We start from the raw sequence: 23,791 nt of genomic DNA, 5'->3' as shown, positions 1-23,791 counted from the left end.
GACTCAGACTCTTTGGAAGAATCCTTGAGAACATAATTTTTGGAGGTGGTGCCCCACAGCTCATAAATATTTTGAAGAGATCACAGCTCACAGCCAAAATTTAGTCATGAATACTTCTTACTTCCAAACAGTCTCAGTCCTCAGATCATTATCAGATATCATAAGACATTTAAAGAACTTATGATATAAAACCTGATTTTGCTCAGTGACTCCACAAAAACTGTTAGAACCAAATTTTATGTGCTGAAGGAAGATTGATAGTCTTTGGTACATTTTTATTATTGACAACGTAATATGTTGCTACTTGACACAGCAACTTAAGATCAATTTTATGCCAATTGATGCTGTACATTTTATGTTTCCATGTAAGCTGTTTTAGGTATCTTACGAGACCTGAGAACAGTATGAGGATTGAAACTAGTTGTCATGAAACAGTATTTATAATCAGAGAACCATGACATTATTTAAATCCTTAAGAAGTATAGTCTAGCAATGAAGGTACCTTACAAAAACCTCATTTCACCGATGGTAAATACATTTCCCCAGATCGATATAGTGAATAGAGAAGATGCACAGAAAAACAGTTTGTTTCAATATCAGTGCTTTTAGTAAGCACCAAATGGTATAAACTCATTCATCCAGCTTCAGTGGTGGAGGTTACAAGAAAAGCACTAAAATCACAGAGTGATTTACTGTAAAAGTTACAGCTCTGTTTAGAAGAGTGAGTCACCTAATGTACTGCTTTCTCCTACATATATCAGGAACAGACTATGCAGGTGCCATTAGCAAGATTTCAGCCCATATTTAGGTTTACTGACAGCTGTTTTTTCTTTGCATCATTTGCAATTGGAAATAGGAAGAACAGGGAGGGGGAGTGTCAGTGGTACACAAAATATTCATCACACCCCAAGGTGGCTTGCTGAGTGTAGATGTAGATGCAGAACAAATAATTGAGCCAAAATGCAGTTCAATTGATGATCTGAGCATAAACAAGTCAGCAAAGGTTGATGACATGCCTTCTGAAATATAATAAATTTATGGGTGTTATAGGAACTAGAAGGTTTTTGAGAAGTTGCCAAAAACCTTATAAAATGGATGACTTATGGTATGATTTTCAGAAAGGCATTATCAGAAGCAGATAAATGTGAAAATATAGCCAGTGTGACATTTTATGCTTGTAAAGATGTGACCAGAATAATACAACATACATAAGGATAATTGAAAGAAGATTAATTTAGCTTCAGGACATGAAAAAGTACTTGAGAAGTAATTATGATTTTGTCATTAGTAATGGAAAGAAAAATTAGGATACATGCCTAGCATTTGTGGACATGTAGTATGCCTGTCACAATGCATGGTGGAATCATTCTGACAGAAATTGGGCTGAAGTACAGAGCACTTCATATCTGAATATAGTCAAAGCCTTGTTGACAAGCAAAATCTGATAAAAGCCAAACTGAATATAGGGAGAGTAACACAAGAAGCAGTCAATGTACTAAAAAGTAAATTTTTACTGATCAATCTGATAAAAGATTGGAAGAAATTTTTGTTTTATACTATCAGTAACTATATAAAAATTACCTATTCAGTTGTTCAGTGACCATACTGGCACAGAAATGTAAAATTAGTGACACAAGTTCCCAATACTGAACTCATGCGACCAAGATTGTTTCACTGTGAATGATCTTAATGTGATTAATTGTTTTATTCATTGCAGAATTCAAAAATGGCAGGTATTGAGATATGTGATCATGAAATAGTAAGTAAAGTGAAATGTCTCAACAAAGGAAGGGCTGGACCTGATAAGATACTTGTGCAATTCTATACAGAATATATGATACAATCTGCTCCCCATCCAGCAGTAATTTACTTTATGTCACTGGAGCTACAAAGGGTGTTAAGTGACTGGAAAAGTGTGAAGAAAAATCGTCAGAAAAATGTGCATAATTGTAGGCCTATATAGTTGATATCAATCTGATGTAGAATTACTGAGTATGTTTTTTACTCTCTCTTTTAGAGAAAGAAAAAATTCTCTGTAGGATGAAACACTAACTCTGCAAAGAAAGATTCTGTAAAACCAAGCTCATTCCATTCACCCATGAAATCCAGAGTAGTAGACAACAGTGCTCAGGTCGAATCATGTTCCTCGACTTTTGGAAGGCAACCTAACACAATTTGGTGCCGTTATTTTGTTAACAAACTATAAGTTTACTGAGTATTGGACCAGTTTTGTAGCTTCTAGCATACAGAACTCAACATACAATTTGTAATGAGATGAAATCAAAGAAGTATTATAGGGCCATCACTATTCGAAACAGAGGTTGCACATATCTACCGGCTGATTCTTCTGATCCAGAGGCATCTTTGATATGTAAATTATCTAATGACTAATCTGGAAGCTAGAAATCTAAATATAGGTAATTCACCCATGAAAGAAATTACTTTCAAATTTTTTTGTCCATTCAGTTCTTGCGCAATGTTCACCAGCCTGGGATACTTACCATGCAGGATAAATAAAAGTGGTAGAGAAGGTCGAACAAAGGGCTGTGTGTTCAATCAATGGATCGTTCAGTAAGTGTGTGAGTGTTACAGAGATGCTTGTCAAATTTCAGTGACAGATGCTAAAAAGGAGGCACTGAGCTTCTTCACTGTAAAAATTTTGAGAGTGCACATTACCAAGATGAGTAAGGCAACATAGTACTTACTTCCACATTTATTTCACGAGAAGCACCTCTGCCACACACTGTGAGATGGTTTGCCAAGTATAGACATAGATATAAGTGTAAACTACTACATGCTGACAACCAAGTGGCAATAATAAACCTAAATGGTCAAGAAATACTGTGGTGATACATATCCCACCAGTGGAGTGATGAGTATCCCAACATCTTCTTAAAACTATACAATAATTGCACCCAATACTTATTTATGTAATCAAAAAATAGTAACATAAAATTACATCTCAAGTATCAATGTACAGATAATGTTCGTTGGTTTTCTTTTTATTTTGCATAATGTGAGCTATATTGATGGACGACACGGGTCTTCATCTTACGACAGCGAACACAGTGGCTTCACCAAAGAAAACACCTGCTCAGACACAGCAATAAGTATTCCCTGGAGATGTGTGGACTTCCAGAGAATAGCTATATTAACAATAGACTCATACTGTAAGAGATGGAAGATGAATTTAAAAATTAATTACTCTCTCTCTTATACACTGCATGAATGAAGGTGGTAGTTTAATGTAGTTCATGTAAGTAGAGATGAAGAGAATATATGATTTGTTACCTCAAAAGTAGTATGGAAAGTTATTTATAAAAATATGGCACAGCAAAGATATAAACTCTGAATTTTTAAGCAATTATGACAGATTTGCAGAAGAGATCCAAGAGAAAAATTGACTTAAAAGGTAAAGAAGATAATACCACATTGCAAGAAATATTCAAGACCACTTGAACTTTGTGAACTTTCAAAAGCATATTAGGTATAGTTCCAGCTTATCAGCACTGTTGTTTAACTTGTGAGTAAAAGCGCAATGAATAAAATGAAAGACACTTTTAAAAGGATAATAAGACTGCAAGAGGAATAGACACTGATGCTAAAAGTTTACAGCTCATATAACCTTTTTGACTAAAGAAAGAAAATATCAGTCTCTTCAACAGAACTGACAGCAAACTTTGCATTGACTATGGATTAAGAATTAGCAAAACTAAGACAGTCTTCACATCCAAACTGAGATTGAGACAATATTAAAAGAAGAGTAAAAAGCAAGATTAGATGGGATGGTCAAAGTACAGAAAATATCAGAAGCAGATTGACACTTTCACCAACAAAAAGGAGAGACTTAACAACAATCAGATACTGATATGGAACTGAAAAGAAAATTCCTGAGCGTGTAACTCTCACACAGAGCTTTGTACTGAAATGTGAACCATGGGAAATTTAAAAAACAACAACATGGGAATATTTGAAATAGGGTGTTATAAGAGGAAAATAGTAAGATGACAGAAAAACTATTAAATAAAGAGGTAAAAAAAACACACACAAGGAAAGAAGTTTAAGGAAAAAGCTTAACAGAAGAATTGATAAGTTATTGGTACATTTTCTACAGTACCCAGAAACAGTTAACTTGTGACTGAAAAGGGTAAACTAGAGAGGCAGAAAAACCTGCTATAAGGGTTGCTGTGTGTAGTGGTAATGTAAAAATGAAAAAATCAGCACAAGAAGAGATTCAGAACAGCAGCAAAATAATTAAAAGACTGATAATTTCTTTTTAAAAGTGCAGAGTATAAGTTCTATACGGTAGGGTAAAGTCCTTCATGATCTGGGTCCAGGTCCAGCACTCCAAGACACACTATCCACTTTTCTGCAGATCCTCAATGCTCTCTCTTCCATCTACTTCATCTCACCCTCCTCAGTGCCGTGGGCTGTATGTTGATCTCCACCTTTCCATCTGCTCCATCCAAACCTCTGGCCAAATCCAGCCTACTAATGGTCATGGCATCTGCATTCTGAATGCTGCCATCCATTCCACACTAAAAATTCATACCCACTGATGGCAAATGTGCACTTACAAACAATTCCTTGTCCATTATTTTGAAGTCCTACACATACCACAGACAGGCACTACATCCCCTCCTCTGCCCCGAAACCTAGTCTGCAAACAGATTTCCTGGCCCGTATTTGCACATGCCGCTAATCCTCTGAATATCCCCAGGAACATGCTGTAAAAAAGGATAAGCATCATCATCCAGTATCATATCGCACTGGAACAACTGGATCATATATTTTGCTAAAGCTTTTACTATTCACCATTTCCGGAAATGAGGAACATCCTCTCCACAATCCTTCCCACCCATCTCAAAGTGCTGTTCCACTGCCCACCCAATCTACACTATATTCTAGTGCACTTTATGCCAGCTCACTTCCATCCCCTTGCCACATGGGCCACACTCCTGTGGAAGATGGTGCAAAGTCTGTCTGATACACCACCCAGCATTTTCTACTCCAGTCCTGCCACAGGCTTATCACATCCTATCAGTGGCAGGGCCACTTGTGAAAGCAGTCTTGTCTTATACCATCTCTGCTACAAATTCTGCACATTTTATGTCAGCATGACCAACACCCAGCCGTCCACCCAATTTATGGCTAGTACCATGCCATGGCCAAGATCAGAGTTGACCATCCACTGGCAGAACTTGCTGCTGAGCACATCATGCTAGATTTTGACAGCTGTTTCACACCCCATGCCAACTGGATCCTCCTCGTGAAAACCAGCTTTTCTGAATTAAGCAGATGAGAGCTGTCCTTGCAAAATATTCCTCAATCTTATAATCAATCATCCTAGCCTCAATCCCTGATGCCCTATTCCACACCCACATCAGCCCCAGCTCCATGATTCTAATTTTCTTCATCCTGTACCCACGTCATCTTTTCCACAGTCCCCCTCATCCTCCATTTCATTTCTTCCTCCAAATCCACTCTCCCATGTCTATGTGCACTGCACACGTCCCCTCTTGGCTGCAGAAACAATGAGATCACTAGTGCTGAATTCCCATCTCCTGCTACTGCCCAAAGAATGAATGGGCTCACTGATGCTACATTCTATCCTGTTCATCTGTTAACTAACGATCCCATCCATCGGCCACCATTTCTCAAGCCTTCCTTCTGTTCCTCACTTCCCCCCACCCCTCTCCACTTGCCTAGCACATCTGACACAACTCCTCCCCCCCTGAAGTTGCAGTACTGGCAAAATGTAGTCAGTCATGACAACGTAGCTGTAAGGTGTGAGTGCGTGTATGTATGTGTATGTGAGTGTGTGTGTTTATGTACACTTTGGCTCTGAAGAGTGAACAGTCCAAAGCTAGCAAAATTCTCAGAACCATTTATGTGTCTATTGGAGACTTAACTACTTGGTGCTTCGTTATCTTTACTTCTTAAATTATACAGAATATAAATTCTGCATTTTACACAGTCAATTTGAATGACAAACAACTGATGATATTTTCACTTAAAGTTAGACATTTGAAACTAACCTGGCTGACAGTTTCATCAGCATCAGAAACCAGTTGTTCCAAAGCACAACGAAGACCTTGATTCCACTGACGCTGTAATGTGTTAGGGTCGTGATTGCCAAGAAGTTGTATCAAGAGGCAAGAGTGACAGCGAATGGTAGGACTGTTGTGTGTTAGCAGGCTTGATAGGTTGACACCTGTATATAAATGAGAATAAAAAATTAAGATGGAATTGAAATTCTTAATTTTTTTTACAATCATTTATTTTATTTGCTCCTTATAGTATGAAACTGTCAATCAACAAATAGATCACTTTCATGCAAAACAGAGAAGTAAACTTGCCCTGTCCAAGATTTTTCCTGTCCATTTCTGTGAAAGCACTCAAAAACTGCTGACAACAGTGATGCTCACCCTGCCATATGAAACAGGGTGAATTATGAACTTTTAAGCTGTTTTGAAGCATTTCAGTTCGGATTTGTTTTGAATGAAATGTGTCAATTATGCATATACCAGGGTCAATGTTTCAATTTCTGTGATACTGTGCAAAAAATTAATGTTTTTGTAGTGCTTTTACACTATTACCCAACCAAATCATAAAAATTACAAATCAATCCACATTAAACAGCAGATATATTGAAATAAACAATATATGGCCTATGGAGACGTTCTACAAATCTGGACAGCAGAGAAAATAGATTGATAGCTTATAATCTGGGCAGATGCAATAAATCTGCAGAGTAATATGAAGTATGTGTGATCTTAAGCTTTCCCAGCAAATCAAATGTTGGTATTGCTCTCAGTTGACAGCCGGCTACAATCATTTACTTAACACTGTTATGTACCATGACTGCACCCTGCCAGGCACCCAACAGCAGTACCAATTATATGAATCATGTTGACAATTAATATCTAACAAAATCCTCAATATTTATGTCCATTCCATAATGGATTTGTTTGCATACTTACCATGTAGTACATCAGCAACAACAGCAGGTGCATGTAGGGGAAGTTGTGCAAGAAGTCGAACAAGTATAGCAATGAGGTCTGCAACAAGTCGTACCTTTCGGCGACTTAGTTGCAGCAGATGCTGTAGCAATGGTACCGCACCCAATAAGGCAATCGCATCACACAGCTGTGATTCCAACTCAGTTTTGCCTGCATATGCCAAGCGACAAAGTAGCGTCATGACAACTTCCAAGGCCTGTCGAATATATGTTTAACTTATTAATCTATTATTTGTCATGAAGGATCTGACAAAAGAAGCTACATGAGGTGTACCCAAAAGTTCCCAGGATACACCAATAAATAAGATTACACTTTACCTAGATATTTTTCACTGTCATCTTCAAACTAGTCTCCTTGGGAGTGTATGCAACATTCCCAGCAGTTTTTAGTCAAAATCTCATGCGTTTTTCATGAGCCTATTCAGTACCAGTTGCGATTCTCTTTGAATCTCCTCAACTGTGTGGAATCTTCAGCATTTAACTGGAATTTAATTCTAGCAAATTAGAAAAGAGTCACTTGGTGCCAGGTTGGGTGAATATCTTGGATGTGGAACAACTGTCATTTTGTTTTCCATTAGAAACTCATGAGTGATCAATGCAATGTGTGACCTTGCACTGTCATGATGGAGGAACCAATCACCTGTGTGCCACTTTCATTGGACATCATCCTTTACACACCCCATAATAGAGCCCTATGACATTGCATATGACCTGGATGGTCTCACTACCATCTTCCAGCACTGTATTCTGAACAACAGAGAGATTTACAGGAGTAATGCCGGTCGACAGCTACTCTGAATGGGGATCATTGTCAAACAACGTTCTGCCAATTTGGAAACTTGTAAGTTTGACTGTGGCCTAAGGTGTCTTCCCCACATGCTTGCTTGAAAACATCACGTGGTTTTTCCAAGTCTGAAACAGAAGTTTATGCACGAACATTGTACTCAGACACATGTCATCATTAATTTCACAAGACATGCGACACATAAAAATGGTAAAATGCGTGTAAAAACTAAATGTGACTACCTAGCACGAAGTCGCTTGAGCCATTAACTCTCAAAGAATGTATGAGGTACCACCTGGCAGCTTTCCACCGTACTACCTGTACTTCAGCAGCTACACATACATTCTGGGAACTTTTGGGTAACATCTCTTAGTATTTAATGAACATGGCAGTACAGTATTAAAACAAGTTGAATGGTTAACAGAAGGTATTTATCAGCAGTTACCGTTCCTCATACAAATAAAACCAGTGATAGGCTAGGTGATTGGATGGCCAAGTGAAGAGTAGCATCTATTTTGCTAATAAGGCTTGAACACGACAGACAAATATTATAGGCTGTTGTTCGATACCAACAAAAGAATTGTGGAGGAAGATAGGATGTCAGCCGCATGCCACTTCTCATTTTTCTTCTTAATTTTCAAATGCACACCATAACTTATTTCTAGCAATGCCGGTCAGCGGTCCTTCACATTAATATATCCACTGTTTTCCCATTATGGTCATTTAACATGTTCATAATACTACAAAAATGGGGGGTGGGGATAGAGAGAAAGTAAACAGGAGGGAAGTAAAACATCTAGCTGTATATGTTCCATCTATTCACAGATGTTCACAATATCACAGATGTACCAGTGAATATTAGTTTTGTGGAAACATGCATGAAGTTCAAACTCGGCATAATTCATAAATACATACTAAGTAAGGTAAAAAAGAAGTTGGAAAAGTTTTATCTTAGTTTAATGGCAGCATTCTAAAATGGACAAAAAGGGCTTTCTCTCAAAGAATCAACACAGATTCAGGAAAATATAATGATGAGAAAAGCTTACTGGGCAAAGTATTACTCACTTCTTTAAAAGGATTCACAGATCACTTTGAAGCACTGTAGAAGGTTAGAACGAGTTCTAGGCAGTCATGTGACACTCCAACACTATCAAAATCCATGGTAGTGAAATAATAATGTGTGTGTGTGTGTGTGTGTGTGTGTGTGTGTGTGTGTGTGTGTGCGCGCGCGCGTTATATGGACTCAGCCCAGTAAAATAGGTTGACATGCAGACATGTCAAAATGTCAGAAAGGAGTTATCATGTTTGGGCATTCCCATGACCACATTGTAAATGGAGTTGCCTGGTTTGTTGGTGTATTAACACAGACTGTTCAACATGTCTACCTGCAAAAGTGTACTACACTAGACTCTCGCTAATCTTGCCCTCAGTAGTCCGGCCTCTCAGTAATCCAGCTCACATCCTAAAACACATGCACAATGAATTATCATGCACAACAATGCTTAGTTAAACAACACTTTATATACTATATCTGAAATTGTAGCTTTCTTTCCAGTTGGGAATCATGTCTTCTAAAAGGAAATGTGTTACGCTAGACCTCAAGAAGAAAGTCAAAATTTTAGATAAGTTAAATCGAGATTCTCTGCAGAAAGCCATTGCTGCTGAGTTCAATGTTGGATGAGAAACTATTTATGACATCAAAAAGAAAGATGATGTTATTTGACAGTACTCAACCTAAATGGATAGAGAGTTGGGAGAACCGAAGGTTATGCAACATAGTGAGAATCAAGAACTGGATGTAGCTGTTTATAGATGGCTCATACAACAACGCAGTAAAGGAATTCCAGTTAGTGGCCCGATTATAAAGGAAAAAGCAGCTGCATTTAACAAACAACTCGGCGGTAGTAACTTGGTTGCAGTGAGCGAAGGTTGGCTACCAAACTGGAAAAAACGACATAGCATTCGGAGGCAGACAGTCACTGGGAAAAGTTGCTCAGCTAACGATAAGGATGCTGATGAGTTTGTAAGCAAGATACAGAAGATAATAGAGGAAGAAGATTTAACTGCTAATCCCTCATATAATGCTGATGAAACAAGACTCTTCCTTCAAAAACATTAGCTGCCAAGAACGAGAAGGAAGCTCATGGTTACAAGCAACAGAAAAAGTGCGTAACATTAATGGCGTGTTGTAATGCAAATGGGGATCATAATGATTGGAAAATCCCAACATCCATGTTGCTTTCAACAAACTGTCATAAATACTCTACCAGTTCAATATTGCGCTCTGAAGAAAGCGTGGATGGACAGACATATATTCTCTTGGTGGTTCCATGAAACGTTTGTACCTGCAGTGAGAAAAGAGCTAAAGAAGAAAAATCTTCGACTGAAAGGTATCCTTATAACTGACAATGCTCCCTATCATCCTTCAGATATTTCTCTAAAGTCCGATGGTATACAAGCCCTAATTCATCCCATGGACCAGGGAATTTTTTAATCAATTAAATGTCATAATTGACATTCACTTCTCACCTCCTTGCTTAACAAAAGTGAAAACAACTCTTTTGAGACTATGCTGAAGGCATGGAAAGCAATTAACATATGATGTTTTCCAAGAAGCCGAAGCATGGGATAAAATGGAGAGCGTTACCATAATGAAGAGCTGGAGAAAATTGTGGCCATACATTGATGCCGAGTTGGTTCCAGTAGTGAGTGACAGCAATGAGCCAATCAATTTGGAATTATCAATTACTTTGTACACTGACATGTTCCATAACCTTCCAGGAGGAGAAGAAATTGATGACGAAGGTGTTACTGAGTGGCTGACTGAGGAAAACTGAGATACAGACCAAAATTTAACAGATGAAGAAATAATCAAAAGTGTGCAGGAAAATAATGGTGAAAGTGATGAAAAAAGGGTACAGGAGGAGAGAATATGAAGATTTTTCACACTGCTAGTGCTGAAGCTGCCGAGGTCTTCCTGGAGTACATTATACAACAACCAGATACATGCAGTATCGATGGAATGCTTGTAAAGCAGTTGCATGGTAGAGCATGCCACCGTCGCGTATCATCATTGCAACAGTTAAAAATTAGGGACATATTTCATAGTGAGTGATACAACTGTATAATTATGTACAGTGTTAACTCAAGGACTAAGTTTTCTTTGAAAATTAATGTATTTTTGGATTTAATAAAGTATATCTTCTATGTTTTAAAATTGTATCTTTTAGTTTAATAAAGTACAGTACACTATAGCCCCTATATTTTCAAAATAAATAAAAAACAAAATAAATGAATAAAATAAATTTCAGACACTCAATAATCCAGCACTTCCGCTAATCCGGCACCCATATGTGCCAGGAATGGCCATAGTGAGAGTCTAGTGTACTCACAGTCATGAAACATGCCATAAGAATAGTTGTCAGTAAACGATTCTAACCAGCACGGACTGGAGATGAATGTCATGGTTTGCCAATGACAACTAAATTCAAAACCAGGAATTTCTGCTGGCACTGAATGCGAGTTCATTTCAATAAGTTTCCAAATGAGCATCCTAAAGCAAACTGAATGCAATGGATATATGGATTCAGGTACTTTGCATAAGGCCATTACTTAAGATGGCATATGAACTGTACATCTTCAATGGGCCAGACAACACAGAATCTGGACAGTAACTGACTGGAGGCCTGTAGTCACGATTCTGCCTCTTTAAAAATGCTGAAAGGTGTTAAGCGCACTGACGGCCCAATTAAGTATTTAATCCTCAGTTCTGGGGTTGTATTTTTGGCTAGAGCTGGTTCTCGGAACATGACGGCACACTAACACACTTTGACTGGTTTGCTAATTAACCCATTTTTAATCCCACATACAATGTCTGGGACTATTTGGAATAGCACATAAAATGTAGCAAATCTGGTAGCTTATCATCAATAAGTGGCTTTCCATGAATATGCTACACTTGTAGAAATCTGTGAACACTCTTCTATGCTGAATTGAGGTCTTTATCATAGCTCAATGTGGTGTCAATAAACCTGAGGAAAAACACCAGCAACAAGATGATGAATGTAACAAAACAGTGGAAGATAGACACTAAGATCAGGTTAAGATATTAGAGCCAATAAACAGAAGAATCACATTTGCAACTTACAAATCAAAGAAAGATAACACCAAAAATAATATGGAGGTATCCATCATTTTGATTTGCATCTTCTTGTATTGGCCGTGTTCGCAATTAAAATCGTTGGAAGTGAGGTCCGCCAGTTTTTGCAAAACACCGTTTTTCTGCCATCATCAGTGGGTTTTTGTTTTTATTTATTCTGCAATGTGAACATTTTTGTTAAATGATTATAAAATTATGTGCATTTTTAGTTCAAACAACAGATCATTTCTTTTTGTAAATACCTTTACATTTTGTGTTCATGAATTTTCTGGATCACTCGTGTGTTAATTACTACAGGTAGTAGTATCTGCAACCAAACGATGTTGATGAGAAATTTTTTTGCTGGGAGTGAAACTATCTTCTAGAATGTAATTTAGTTTTTCACAGTGTTTTCACACCTGTATTCGTTTTTACTTATGTTTTCTTGTGGCGAGCACTTCCATTCTCTGCATAATGCTGAGGTGTTGGTGATGCACACATAACTATAACAAGTATTTAAAAAACTTCTCACTTCACCAGAACACAGTGTGATTGTGGTTTGTTATGTGTCCCAACCCAGTCAGTGTTCATTTGTTCACCAGAGAGTTCGGCGCCAAATTTGAATTTTGTTTGCATTTTATCTTTTGTGTGTGTGTGTGTGTGTGTTGTATTCGTATTCGTTTGACCTGTTTTCCTTCTGCTAAGACCTTCTGTTTCACCAGAGAGTTCGGCGCCAAATTTGAATTTTGTTTACATTTTATCTTTTGTGTGTGTGTGTGTGTGTGTGTGTGTGTGTTGTATTCGTTTGACCTGTTTTCCTTCTGCTAAGACCTTCTGTAAATGGAAGTTTTCCTCATTGGTCAGTTTGCTGTATAGGCTGTGGCTCGGTTTTAGTATTCTTAAGACTGTTTCTATTGTGGTTGGGTGGTGATTGTTGGCTACAAGGTGGTCAGCAAATGTGCTATGGGAACTGTTGCTTTTTAAAGCTCTGAGATGTTCTGAATATCTTGTTTTGAAGTTTCTGCATGTTTGTCCTATGTACACTGACTGGCAAGTGTTGCATGTGAGTTCATATATTCCTGATCTGTTAAATTTATTCATGGGTGTTTCTTGTGTTCCGATCTTTTTCTGTGTTGTGTTATCCATCCTGTATCCTATTTGGAATCCCTGTTTCTTTAATATGTTGCCTATTCTGTGAACAATCTTGTTATTGTAGGTGAGTATGTGCCATTTCATTTTGTGTGTGTGTTGTTGCTCTGTTGTGTCTTATGTGTGGTCACTGTTTGTGTTTTGTGTTGTTCTGTTCTGGGTGAGGATTTGTGTGTGTGTGTGTGGTGTGTTCATTTTTCTACTGTTTGCATATTTTTTGATTTAACTTGTCTACCATATGGGTAGTATAACCATTTTCTGTAATCCTGGAGATACTAAAAGGTATCAGATAGATTATATAATGGTAAGAGAGAGATTTAGGAACCAGGTTTTAAATTGTAAGACATTTCCAGGGGCAGATGTGGACTCTGACCACAACCTCTTGGTTATGAACTGCAGATTGAAACTGAAGAAACTGCAAAAAGGTGGGAATTTAAGGAGATGGGACCTGGATAAACTGAAAGAACGAGAGGTTGTAGAGAGTTTCAGGGAGAGCATAAGGGAACAATTGACAGGAATGGGGGAAAGAAATACAGTAGAAGAAGAATGGGTAGCTCTGAGGGATGAAGTAGTGAAAGCAGCAGACGATCAAGTAGGTAAAAAGACGAGGGCTAATAGAAATCCTTGGGTAACAGAAGAAATATTGAATTTAATTGATGAAAGGAGAAAATATAAAAATGCAGTAAATGAAGCAGGCAAAAAGGAATACAAACGTCTCAAAAATGAGATCGACAGGAAGTGCAAAATGGCTAAGCAGGGATGGCTAGAGGACAAATGTAAGGATGTAGAGGCTTGTCTCACTCGGGGTAAGATAGATACTGCCTACAGGAAAATTAAAGAGACCTTTGGAGAGAAGAGAACCACTTGTATGAATATCAAGAGCTCAGATGGCAACCCAGTTCTAAGCAAAGAAGGGAAGGCAGAAAGGTGGAAGGAGTATATAGAGGGTTTATACAAGGGCGATGTACTTGAGGACAATATTATGGAAATGGAAGAGGATGTAGATGAAGATGAAATGGGAGATACGATACTGCGTGAAGAGTTTGACAGAGCACTGAAAGACCTGAGTCGAAACAAGGCCCTGGGATTAGACAACATTCCATTAGAACTACTGACGGCCTTGGGAGAGCCAGTCCTGACAAAACTCTACCATCTGGTGAGCAAGATGTATGAGACAGGTGAAATACCCTCAGACTTCAAGAAGAATATAATAATTCCAATCCCAAAGAAAGCAGGTGTTAACAGATGTGAAAATTACCGAACTATCAGTTTAATACGTCACACCTGCAAAATACTAACGCGAATTCTTTACAGACGAATGGAAAAACTGGTAGAAGCAGACCTCGGGGAAGATCAGTTTGGATTCCGTAGAAATGTTGGAACACGTGAGGCAATACTAACCTTACGACTTATCTTAGAAGAAAGATTAAGAAAAGGCAAACCTACGTTTCTAGCATTTGTAGACTTAGAGAAAGCTTTTGACAATGTTGACTGGAATACTCTCTTCCACATTCTAAAGGTGGCAAGGGTAAAATACAGGGAGTGAAAGGCTATTTACAATTTGTACAGAAACCAGATGGCAGTTATAAGAGTCAAGGGGCATGAAAGGGAAGCAGCGGTTGGGAAAGGAGTGAGACAGGGTTGTAGCCTATCCCCGATGTTATTCAATCTGTATATTGAGCAAGCAGTAAAGGAAACAAAAGAAAAATTCGGAGTAGGTATTAAAATTCATGGAGAAGAAGTAAAAACTTTGAGGTTCGCCGATGACATTGTTATTCTGTCAGAGAAAGCAAAGGACTTGGAAGAACAGTTGAATGGAATGGACAGTGTCTTGAAAGGAGGATATACGATGAACATCAACAAAAGTAAAACAAGGATAATGGAATGTAGTCGAATTAAGTCGGGTGATGCTGAGGGAATTAGATTAGGAAATGAGACACTTAAAGTAGTAAAGGAGTTTTGCTATTTAGGGAGTAAAATAACTGATGATGGTCGAAGTAGAGAGGATATAAAATGTAGACTGGCAATGGCAAGGAAATCGTTTCTGAAGAAGAGAAATTTGTTAACATCGAGTATAGATTTAAGTGTCAGGAAGTCGTTTCTGAAAGTATTTGTATGGAGTGTAGCCATGTATGGAAGTGAAACATGGACGATAACTAGTATGGACAAGAAGAGAATAGAAGCTTTCGAAATGTGGTGCTACAGAAGAATGCTGAAGATAAGGTGGGTAGATCACGTAACTAATGAGGAGGTATTGAATAGGATTGGGGAGAAGAGAAGTTTGTGGCACAACTTGACTAGAAGAAGGAATCGGCTGGTAGGACATGTTTTGAGGCATCAAGGGATCACAAATTTAGCATTGGAGGGCAGCGTGGAGGGTAAAAATCGTAGAGGGAGACCAAGAGATGAATACACTAAGCAGATTCAGAAGGATGTAGGTTGCAGTAGGTACTGGGAGATGAAGAAGCTTGCACAGGATAGAGTAGCATGGAGAGCTGCATCAAACCAGTCTCAGGACTGAAGACCACAACAACAACAACATTTGTTTTATTGTGTTTAATTCTTGTATGTAGTTCTGTTTGTTCATGGATGTTCTGTTTAATCTGTGGAGCATGAATCTGAAATTGGCATGCTTATGTGTCAATGGGTGGTATGATAGGTTGTGAATGGTGGTGCTTGTGGTTGTCAGTTTCCTGAATATTGTGAAGTTGTGTGTGTTGTTTGTTTTTTGTATTGTGAGATCTAGAAAGTGTAGTGTGTTGTTAGTTTTTGTTTCTAATGTGAAGTTAATTTCTTGGTGCAGCTGTTCTATGTGTGTATGTGGTTCATCAATCAGGCATATTATGTCATCGACATAATGGTACCAGTACATAACTTTGTAGTTCTTTGATTTTATTATGTGTCTGAAGATCATGTTCTCCAGGTTGTTCATGAATATGTTAGCTAGGCGGCCACTGATTGGTGATACCATTGGCAGTCCTTCGTGTTGAGAATAAAATTCTTTGTTGAATACAAAATAATTTTGTGATGTTGTGGACTTGAGTAGGGTTGTTATTTCATTGATGTGTGTGTATGGTATATTTCCTTGTTGTTTTAATCTCTGTGTGATGATGTTGATTGTTTCATTTATTGGAATGCAAGTGTACATTGATGTGACATCGAATGACATGAGGGTGTCCGGTATGTGTATGTTCTTGATTCTGTCTATTAACTCCTTTGAGTTTTCCAGATTCCTGTTGTTATCAAATGTGTACAGTTTTTTCAGTAGTGCGTGTGTTTGTTGGGCTACGTGTCAGGATGGAACAATTCGGAAGTTAACGACAGGTCTTAATGGGATATTATCCTTGTGAACCTTTGGTAGGGCATTTAGGGTGGATGCTTTTGGATTTTTCTGTATCATCCTCTTTACCTGGTCTTTTGAGAATGTATTATTGATGTTTTTCAGTGGAGGGGGGGGGGAGGGGGAGGGGGACAGAGAGAGAGAGAGAGAGAGAGAGAGAGAGAGAGAGAGAGAGAGAGAGAGAGAGAGAGAGAGAGAGAGAGGAGGAGGAGGAAGGGGTGTGGGGGGATGAAGTTAATGATGTCACTTGATCTGCCGTAAGGACCATACATGACTTTCCTCAGAGAAGCAATTTCTGCTCCATTCATATAAAATACTTATATGTACAAAAGCACTATACACTCCACACATTGTTGGTTAAATGTCTTATTAGGTAGTTGGCACTTTCAATGTCTCTCGCCAATTTAAAGGAGCAAAATTATTTAATTCCCCACAGTGCCTGCAAAATTAATATGTATAATTTAAGAAAACTAATTAGAAGTTCGATTTAAAATGGCATGCTGCTGCTGGATTGTTTCACTGAAAGGTTTAGAAGGATTTGGAGCAAGTATGTATTTGCCACTAATCTGTAGATTTCTGGTGAGTTACGATTAAGACAGAAAACGGGTGGGGGAGGGGGGGGGGGGGTGAGGAAACAAAAAAAGAAAGTGTAACATCTCATTTGATACAATATTGCAGTGCCTATTCTGACGATGATGCACTGTGGTGACCACAGCCACTTGAATTCACAAATGTGAATAATGACTACCATCAGCTGTTAAATGAATTGATGACAACGTAAATTTGTATCCGACCACGACTTGAACCCAGATTTCCCACTTATCTTGAGCGGTCGCTTTACCATTTGGCTATCTGTGTACGACTCAAGGCCAGACCCAAACTTCCTTGTGTGATCAGCCATACATCTATGATCTGTACTCATACATCCATTATGTGTATTCCCGTACAGATCAGATGCTGTGCTTGAAAGTCGCATGCCCGGTATCAGCAGATAAATACGATATTGCAGTGCCTGTGTTATTCTCATGATGATGCACTGTGGCGACACATCAGATGAATCTGCAATTGCGAATAATGACTACCATCTGCTGTAGAAAGGAATGACGACAATGAAAATTTTGGGACTTGAACCCAGATTTCCCGCTTATGGCGAGCAGTCATCTTACCATTTGGCTATCTGTGCATGACTCATGGCCAGACCAAAACTTACATATGTCATCAGCCATGTGTCTATAACATGTACTCATACATTCATTATGTATAGTCTCATACAGATCGGACATTGTGCTTGAAAGTCGCATCTGCCAATGCAACTTTCAAGCACATCATCTGATCGTAGGCATATGGTTGACAACATATGGAAGTTTGGATCTGGCCAAGAGTCGTGCATGGATAGCCAAATGGTAAGCTGACCACTCACAATAAGCAGGGAATCCAGGTTCTGGCACAAATTTTCATTGTTGTCATTCCATTCTACAGCTGGTGGTGGAAATTATTTGCAAATGCGAATTTATCTGATGTATTTTGATATTCCCCCAACTACTATGCCACAGACGTTTTTTCGGCAGAAAAAAGTGTTACTTAGCAGAAACAATTCATAATGCTTGAAAATGATATATTCATACGCATATACAACTTACACATCTAAATAAATTTGATTTTGTTTTTTTCACTACATGAGACACTCTTATTATATACATTCAGTGTGTTGTGTGTCAATTCTTTGTTTAAGAAAATTAATATGGTGAATTCTCTTAAGTGACACTCTACATGGTACTGTACTGACAGAGTAATTAAAAAAATAAACAAGTGTAAACACTGTATAAAATGTACTCATTTTATTTAGTAAGTGAAAGGTAGAATTACACTAAGTCCACTGTGCTTGAAGTTTCAAACAAGAATATTGATAAGAAAATAAGAATACTAGCAGTTCATGTTTTCTGAAAACATAGCTGTTATCTTTGCTGACACTCCAATATAACATCTGTCTGAAAGTGATACGAAAGTTCAAGATATAGCAATGTAGAAAACTTCTTAGATGAGAAAGTAATATGAAAATATCTTCAATTTTAAAACAATGGAAAATCTGGAATGGAATAATAGAATAACGATCTGAATTAGAACAGAAATTTATCACACAGAGGAGGCGCTGAGTGGCAGACATACATATTCAAAACTAGAAAGGCTTTTGTACAAATTCCTCCATCTCTCTCTCTCTCTCTCTCTCTCTCTCTCTCTCTCTCACACACACACACACACACACACACACACACACACACACACAAACTTAATGACATTTATTTCAAAAGATAATCCATCAAGTATGCCACAGTTGCGTTTAATATATCAATGAAAATAATCAATTACTGACAATATAATGTATACAGACAGATAATAAATCTACTCACCAAGCAGTGGCAGAAGAACACACATGAAAAGGTTTAACTTTTGGAAGCTTTTGGAGCCAGTGGCACCTCCTTCTAGCAGAAGAGTTGAAGGGGAAGGAAGAGGAGTGAAGAAAAAGGGCTAGAGAGGTTTAGGAAAAGGGGTACAGTTCAGAAAAGTCACCCAGAGCCTTGGGTCAGGGGAGACTTACCATATGGGATGAGATGGAAAGACGGATTGTTGGGGACTGCAACAGACAAGATTTGAAAAGCTGAGAGCTTGAAGTTGGAAGACAAGGTTATATGCAAGACAGAGATAACTACTAAAACATTGTGCACGGGTTAATAAGAGTGGAAAGCTAGTGCATTGCACGTAACAGAAATGGGAGGGGGACAGTGAAAAATAGACACGTCGGAAAATGAAAATCTAGAAAACTAAAATGGAGTGAAGAAAAGAGTAGTTACCGTGAAAAAATGTTGATATGGAAAAAATTAAAGTAGTTTGAGGCCAGGTGGGTGGCAAGTACCAAGTACATGTTGTAGTGCGAGTTCCCACATGCAGAGTTCTGCGAAACTGGTGTCTCGGGGAGGAATCCACATGGCGCATGTGGTGAAATATGCACCGAGGTCATGACTGTCATATTGCAGAGCATGCTCTGGAAAAGGATATTGTGTGTTGCCAGTATACACCCTCTGCCTAAAACCATTCACCCTGACTGATAACTGGGTGGTAGCCATGCCAATGTTAAAGGCCAAACAGTGCCTACATAACAACTGGTATATGAAGTGCCATTTCACAGATGGCGCTCCCTTTCTGCCAGTTAAAGGGCTGGAATGGGTGGTGGTAGGAGGGTGCATACGGCAAGTCTTGCAGTGGGGACAGTCACAGGGGTAGGAGCCATAGGGTAGGGAGATAGGTGCAGAAGGAGCATAGTGCCTGACACGGATATTGTGGGAGGGTGATGAAAAGCTATTCTAGGTGTAGTAGGCAAAATCTCAGACAGAATGGACCAAATTTTAGGCATGGTTTTAGGAAGTCACGGCCTTGTTGAAGTAGCTGATTAATACATTCAAGATCAGGATAATACTGAGTGACAAGTGGTGCATTCTGAAGTTGTTTTTTGGAGGGATCAGCAGCACCATGATTGAATGTGATGGCACAGGAAACCTGTTTTTGATCTGTTGGGGTAATTACATCCAGTGAAGGTTGAGGTGAGAATGGTACTGTTATAAAGAGTCTACATCCAAATACCTTTGTCTCGAATGCCATGGCAGTATGGAAGGGAATGTTTGACATGGATTCCAGCCTTTAACGGGCAAAACATATACTATCAAAGGGAGAGCTGCCTGTGAAACGACACTTCATGTACCAGTTGTTATGTAAGCACTGTTTCGCTTTTTACATCGGCATGACTACCACCCAGTTAACTGTCGGGATGAATGGGAATAGGGGGGGAGGGTGTATTGGGCAACACACAATATCCCGCTGCAGAGCATGCTCAACAACATTACAGTCACAACCTCGGTGTGTGTTTCAACACATGTCCACCTGGATTCTTCTCCCAAACACCAGTTTCTCAGAACTCTGCAGCTGGGAACTAGAACAAAAACACGTCCTTCGTTCTCGCCATCCAACTGCCCTTATTTGCTTTAATTACTTTTGTTTCTGCATTTCCTCATAGTAACTACTCCTTTCTTCACTCCATTTTACTTTTCTACATATTTCATTTTCTGACTGTCTATTTTTCACCGTGCCCCCTCCCACCTCTGTTACATACAGTGCACTTAGCTTTTCACTCTTATTACCTCATGCACTATGTTTTAGTATAAATCCCTATCATGCATATTACCCTGCCTTCCACCTTTAAGCTCACAGGGTGACTTTTCTGAACTGTACGCCTTTTCCTAAACCTCTCCAGGCCTTTATCTTCACCCCTCTTCTGCCAGAAAAAGGAGCCATTGGTTCCTGCTGCTGCTTGGTGAGTAGATTTTTTAACTATCCATCTACGTTATATTGTTAACAGATGCTGTTTAAATAATTTGAACTAATAAATAAAGCACTGTTGACTGAAACCAGCTTCAACCATGTAATAAGACCTCAAGCGGCAACTGCAGCTTTCAAGAGAGTAGCAGTTTGCTGATTTTTTATCATTTTGAAACCTCACAGCTCATGGATTAAATTCAACACAAATCCATAACACACTTATTTATAGAGACAATATTCTTACCTGAAGTTCATCAGCACTTAGTTCCAGAATCTCATCTGCGCAGTCAACAGTTTCAGAATGCCGATGTCTTGCTAAGAGTACTGAAGCAAGCACAAAATTAGGTATGACACGAACATCTGCATAAATCTGGGGGGGGAAAAAAACCTCAAAATAGTTTGTGGTATGTAGTCACTTAGCTACAGGCATAAGCATATTAATGACTTGTGAAAAAGCATTCTCATTTTATCATTGTTAGAAATTTGCTGTAGCAATGTAGAAATAAGAATTACACTAGTAATATATCAGTCACAACCAAAGCAGTGAGTTCTATATGTTAATAAAATGCAGCATTATAGCAACATGACAGTAGTAACTACAAGGGCCGATTTCATCATTACTACTCTGCAACAGATGGAAGCCATGAAACACAGGTTAACAGTATCCAGTAATTTGTGTCTGCATTAAATTTTGCCTGAAACTCAAGAAAACGTTTACAGAGATGCACCAAAAGGTGCAGGGACCCTACGGTGATGAGTGCTTAAGCCACACTTGGTGTTACGAATGGTCAAGGATGACCATTCAGGATGTTCTGTGAGGTATACTGACAAGGCTTAAGTCACAAATGTCTATGAAACTGTATGTGACAATCGAAGACTGGCTGTCCAAGAATGTAACATTTCATTTGGATCATGTCATGAAATCCTGACACAGCTTCTTGGAATGTATTGTGTTGCCACCAAATTTGTCCCATGGCTCATGAGCCAAGTCCAGAAAGACCTTTGCCTCACAATCTGTGAAGAGCTTTCTTATTGCACAAATGAGAACGAGATGTTCCTTAAGAGAATCATGACTGCTGAAAAGGGGTGGGTCTATGGTTATGATGTTGAGACCAAGATTTGATCTTCACAATGGGTCAGGAAAGGTCCTCCAAGACCAAAAAATGCTCATCAGGTCAGGTCAAATGTCAAAGCCCTGCTGTTAGTTTTTTTTTTTTTACTTTGGAGGATTACTTCATTATGAATTTGTGCCACAGAGACAAACTGTTAATCAATGGTACTATTAGGACATGTTGCAATATCTGTGAGAAAATGTGACAAGGAAATAGCCTGAAATGTGGTGACACAATTCAAGGCTGGTGCCTCACAATAATGCAACCACACATTCATCGCTGTTGGTGCATGACTATTGCACAAAATACAAAATCACTGTGATACCTCATCTTCTGTACTCTCCCGACCTGGCCCCTGCAGACTTTCTTCTGTTTCCAAAGTTGAAAATCCCATTCAAAAGGATGAGATCTGCAATGAAATGTGAGATAAAAGAAAATCTGCAAATGGCTCTTCATGCTATCCAGCAAGATGCGTACCAAGACTGCTCCTAGAAGTGGAAATGGCATTGGGAGCAGTGTATCAATTGTAGAGGAGAGTATTTCAAAGGAGACCGGACACAATAAGTAAATGGCAAGCGTAAAAAAGAATTTGCGGAAAAGTTTCTGAATTTTTTGAACAGACCTCATATATTGATGTTTGTGAAATGGTCTGATATTTTTGACCTGTGCTAAGGCACTGTCTTATGCATTTGACAATTGCGTAAGTGCCAAAAGTGCAAGTGTGTATTGAAAAAGAAAAAATTTAGTCCCTGGCGGAAAAATGACCCCCCTTCACGAATAAAATTCAAGATACTAGTATGTATCCTTTAAAATTACACCAAGAGATTATTGTTTTTCAAGGTGTAAGGAGGAAGAACCAAAGAATATACAATTGTTAGAGAATGATACAAAGAGTACATTTTGTTAAATATGTTATGTACTATGTTTGTTGGTGCTTCTATGAAGTGGGCTTATCAGGATTGCATGAAACACATACAAGATTAATCAAGAGTCTTCAAAATGTTGAAAAAATCTGTTACAAAGAAAGTAAGTGTTAAAGCTGGAAAAAGACAATTTAAGTAATAGAACTTGTTGCTAATTGCACAAACCTACTACGCTACCATTGCAGGAGGAGAGGTAATAATCCTACATTGGGGTGTCCAATCAAGCTTATTGGCCGAGTGGGGTGGAATAAGATAGCTCTTGTGGACCAAACACACCCTCTGCGGCTAACAACTGTGGCTGTAAATTGGAGCTTGCTCCACCTATGATTAATTAGCTTTGAAAGTCAAATGTGGAAAGGCCTCTTGGTGGTGGGGGGAGGGGGGGGAGGGGGGGAGGGGGGGGGGGGAGAATCATCGTCCTGCCCAAAAGGGTAGGTAAAGTCTACATTGGATTCAGGGGGTAGCCAATTAGAAGACAGCAACGAAGTGGAGCATTTGCAATCACCCAAATGCATACTGATTCACAAAAAGAAGATTCAACATAAGCATATACATTACATAACAATGTAAGACATAAACTTGCTACTTAAGACCAGAAAACTCAAGAATTTCAAAGACAAATTAAATTAAAAAAAAAAAAAAATTAATAGCAGGGCTCCAAGAAATGAGAAAAACGATAGGGGATCCATTTGAATCACAAGGCTACAGAATTTATAATGGGAAACCAGGACAGAGCGAAATGAAGAAATGTCCCCAGTTTGGAACACAAGTTATAGTGAACATTAGAATAATAGAGCCAATAACTGATTTTCAAGCAGCATCACCAAGAAGTGCAACTCTGACTTTTAAAACAATGGGCAAAACCTACGCAATTATACACTCCTGGAAATGGAAAAAAGAACACATTGACACCGGTGTGTCAGACCCACCATACTTGCTCCGGACACTGCGAGAGG

At 38.7% G+C, this 23,791-nt stretch overlaps 1 protein-coding gene across 2 annotated transcripts in view; it reads right to left on the bottom strand.

Moving 5' to 3' along the window:
- The window catches only part of LOC126183213 (serine/threonine-protein kinase fused), a 195,830-nt gene that overhangs the window by 17,994 nt on the left and 154,045 nt on the right, over positions 1 to 23,791 (bottom strand). Inside the window, exons 9-11 of one of the 2 annotated variants that reach the window (XM_049924999.1) lie at positions 21,045 to 21,170; positions 6,984 to 7,218; positions 6,039 to 6,214 (exon numbers count right to left, since the gene is read on the bottom strand). In XM_049924999.1, the coding sequence (XP_049780956.1) occupies positions 6,039 to 6,214; positions 6,984 to 7,218; positions 21,045 to 21,170 (537 nt within the window). Of the gene's footprint in view, positions 1 to 6,038; positions 6,215 to 6,983; positions 7,219 to 21,044; positions 21,171 to 23,791 lie in introns of those variants that run through there. The other variant, XM_049925006.1, reaches the window with a different exon arrangement.

The sequence above is a fragment of the Schistocerca cancellata genome, chromosome 1 (genome assembly GCF_023864275.1).
Source record: "Schistocerca cancellata isolate TAMUIC-IGC-003103 chromosome 1, iqSchCanc2.1, whole genome shotgun sequence".
Taxonomy (NCBI): domain Eukaryota; kingdom Metazoa; phylum Arthropoda; class Insecta; order Orthoptera; family Acrididae; genus Schistocerca; species Schistocerca cancellata.
This window is presented reverse-complemented; position numbering and strand designations above follow the sequence as displayed.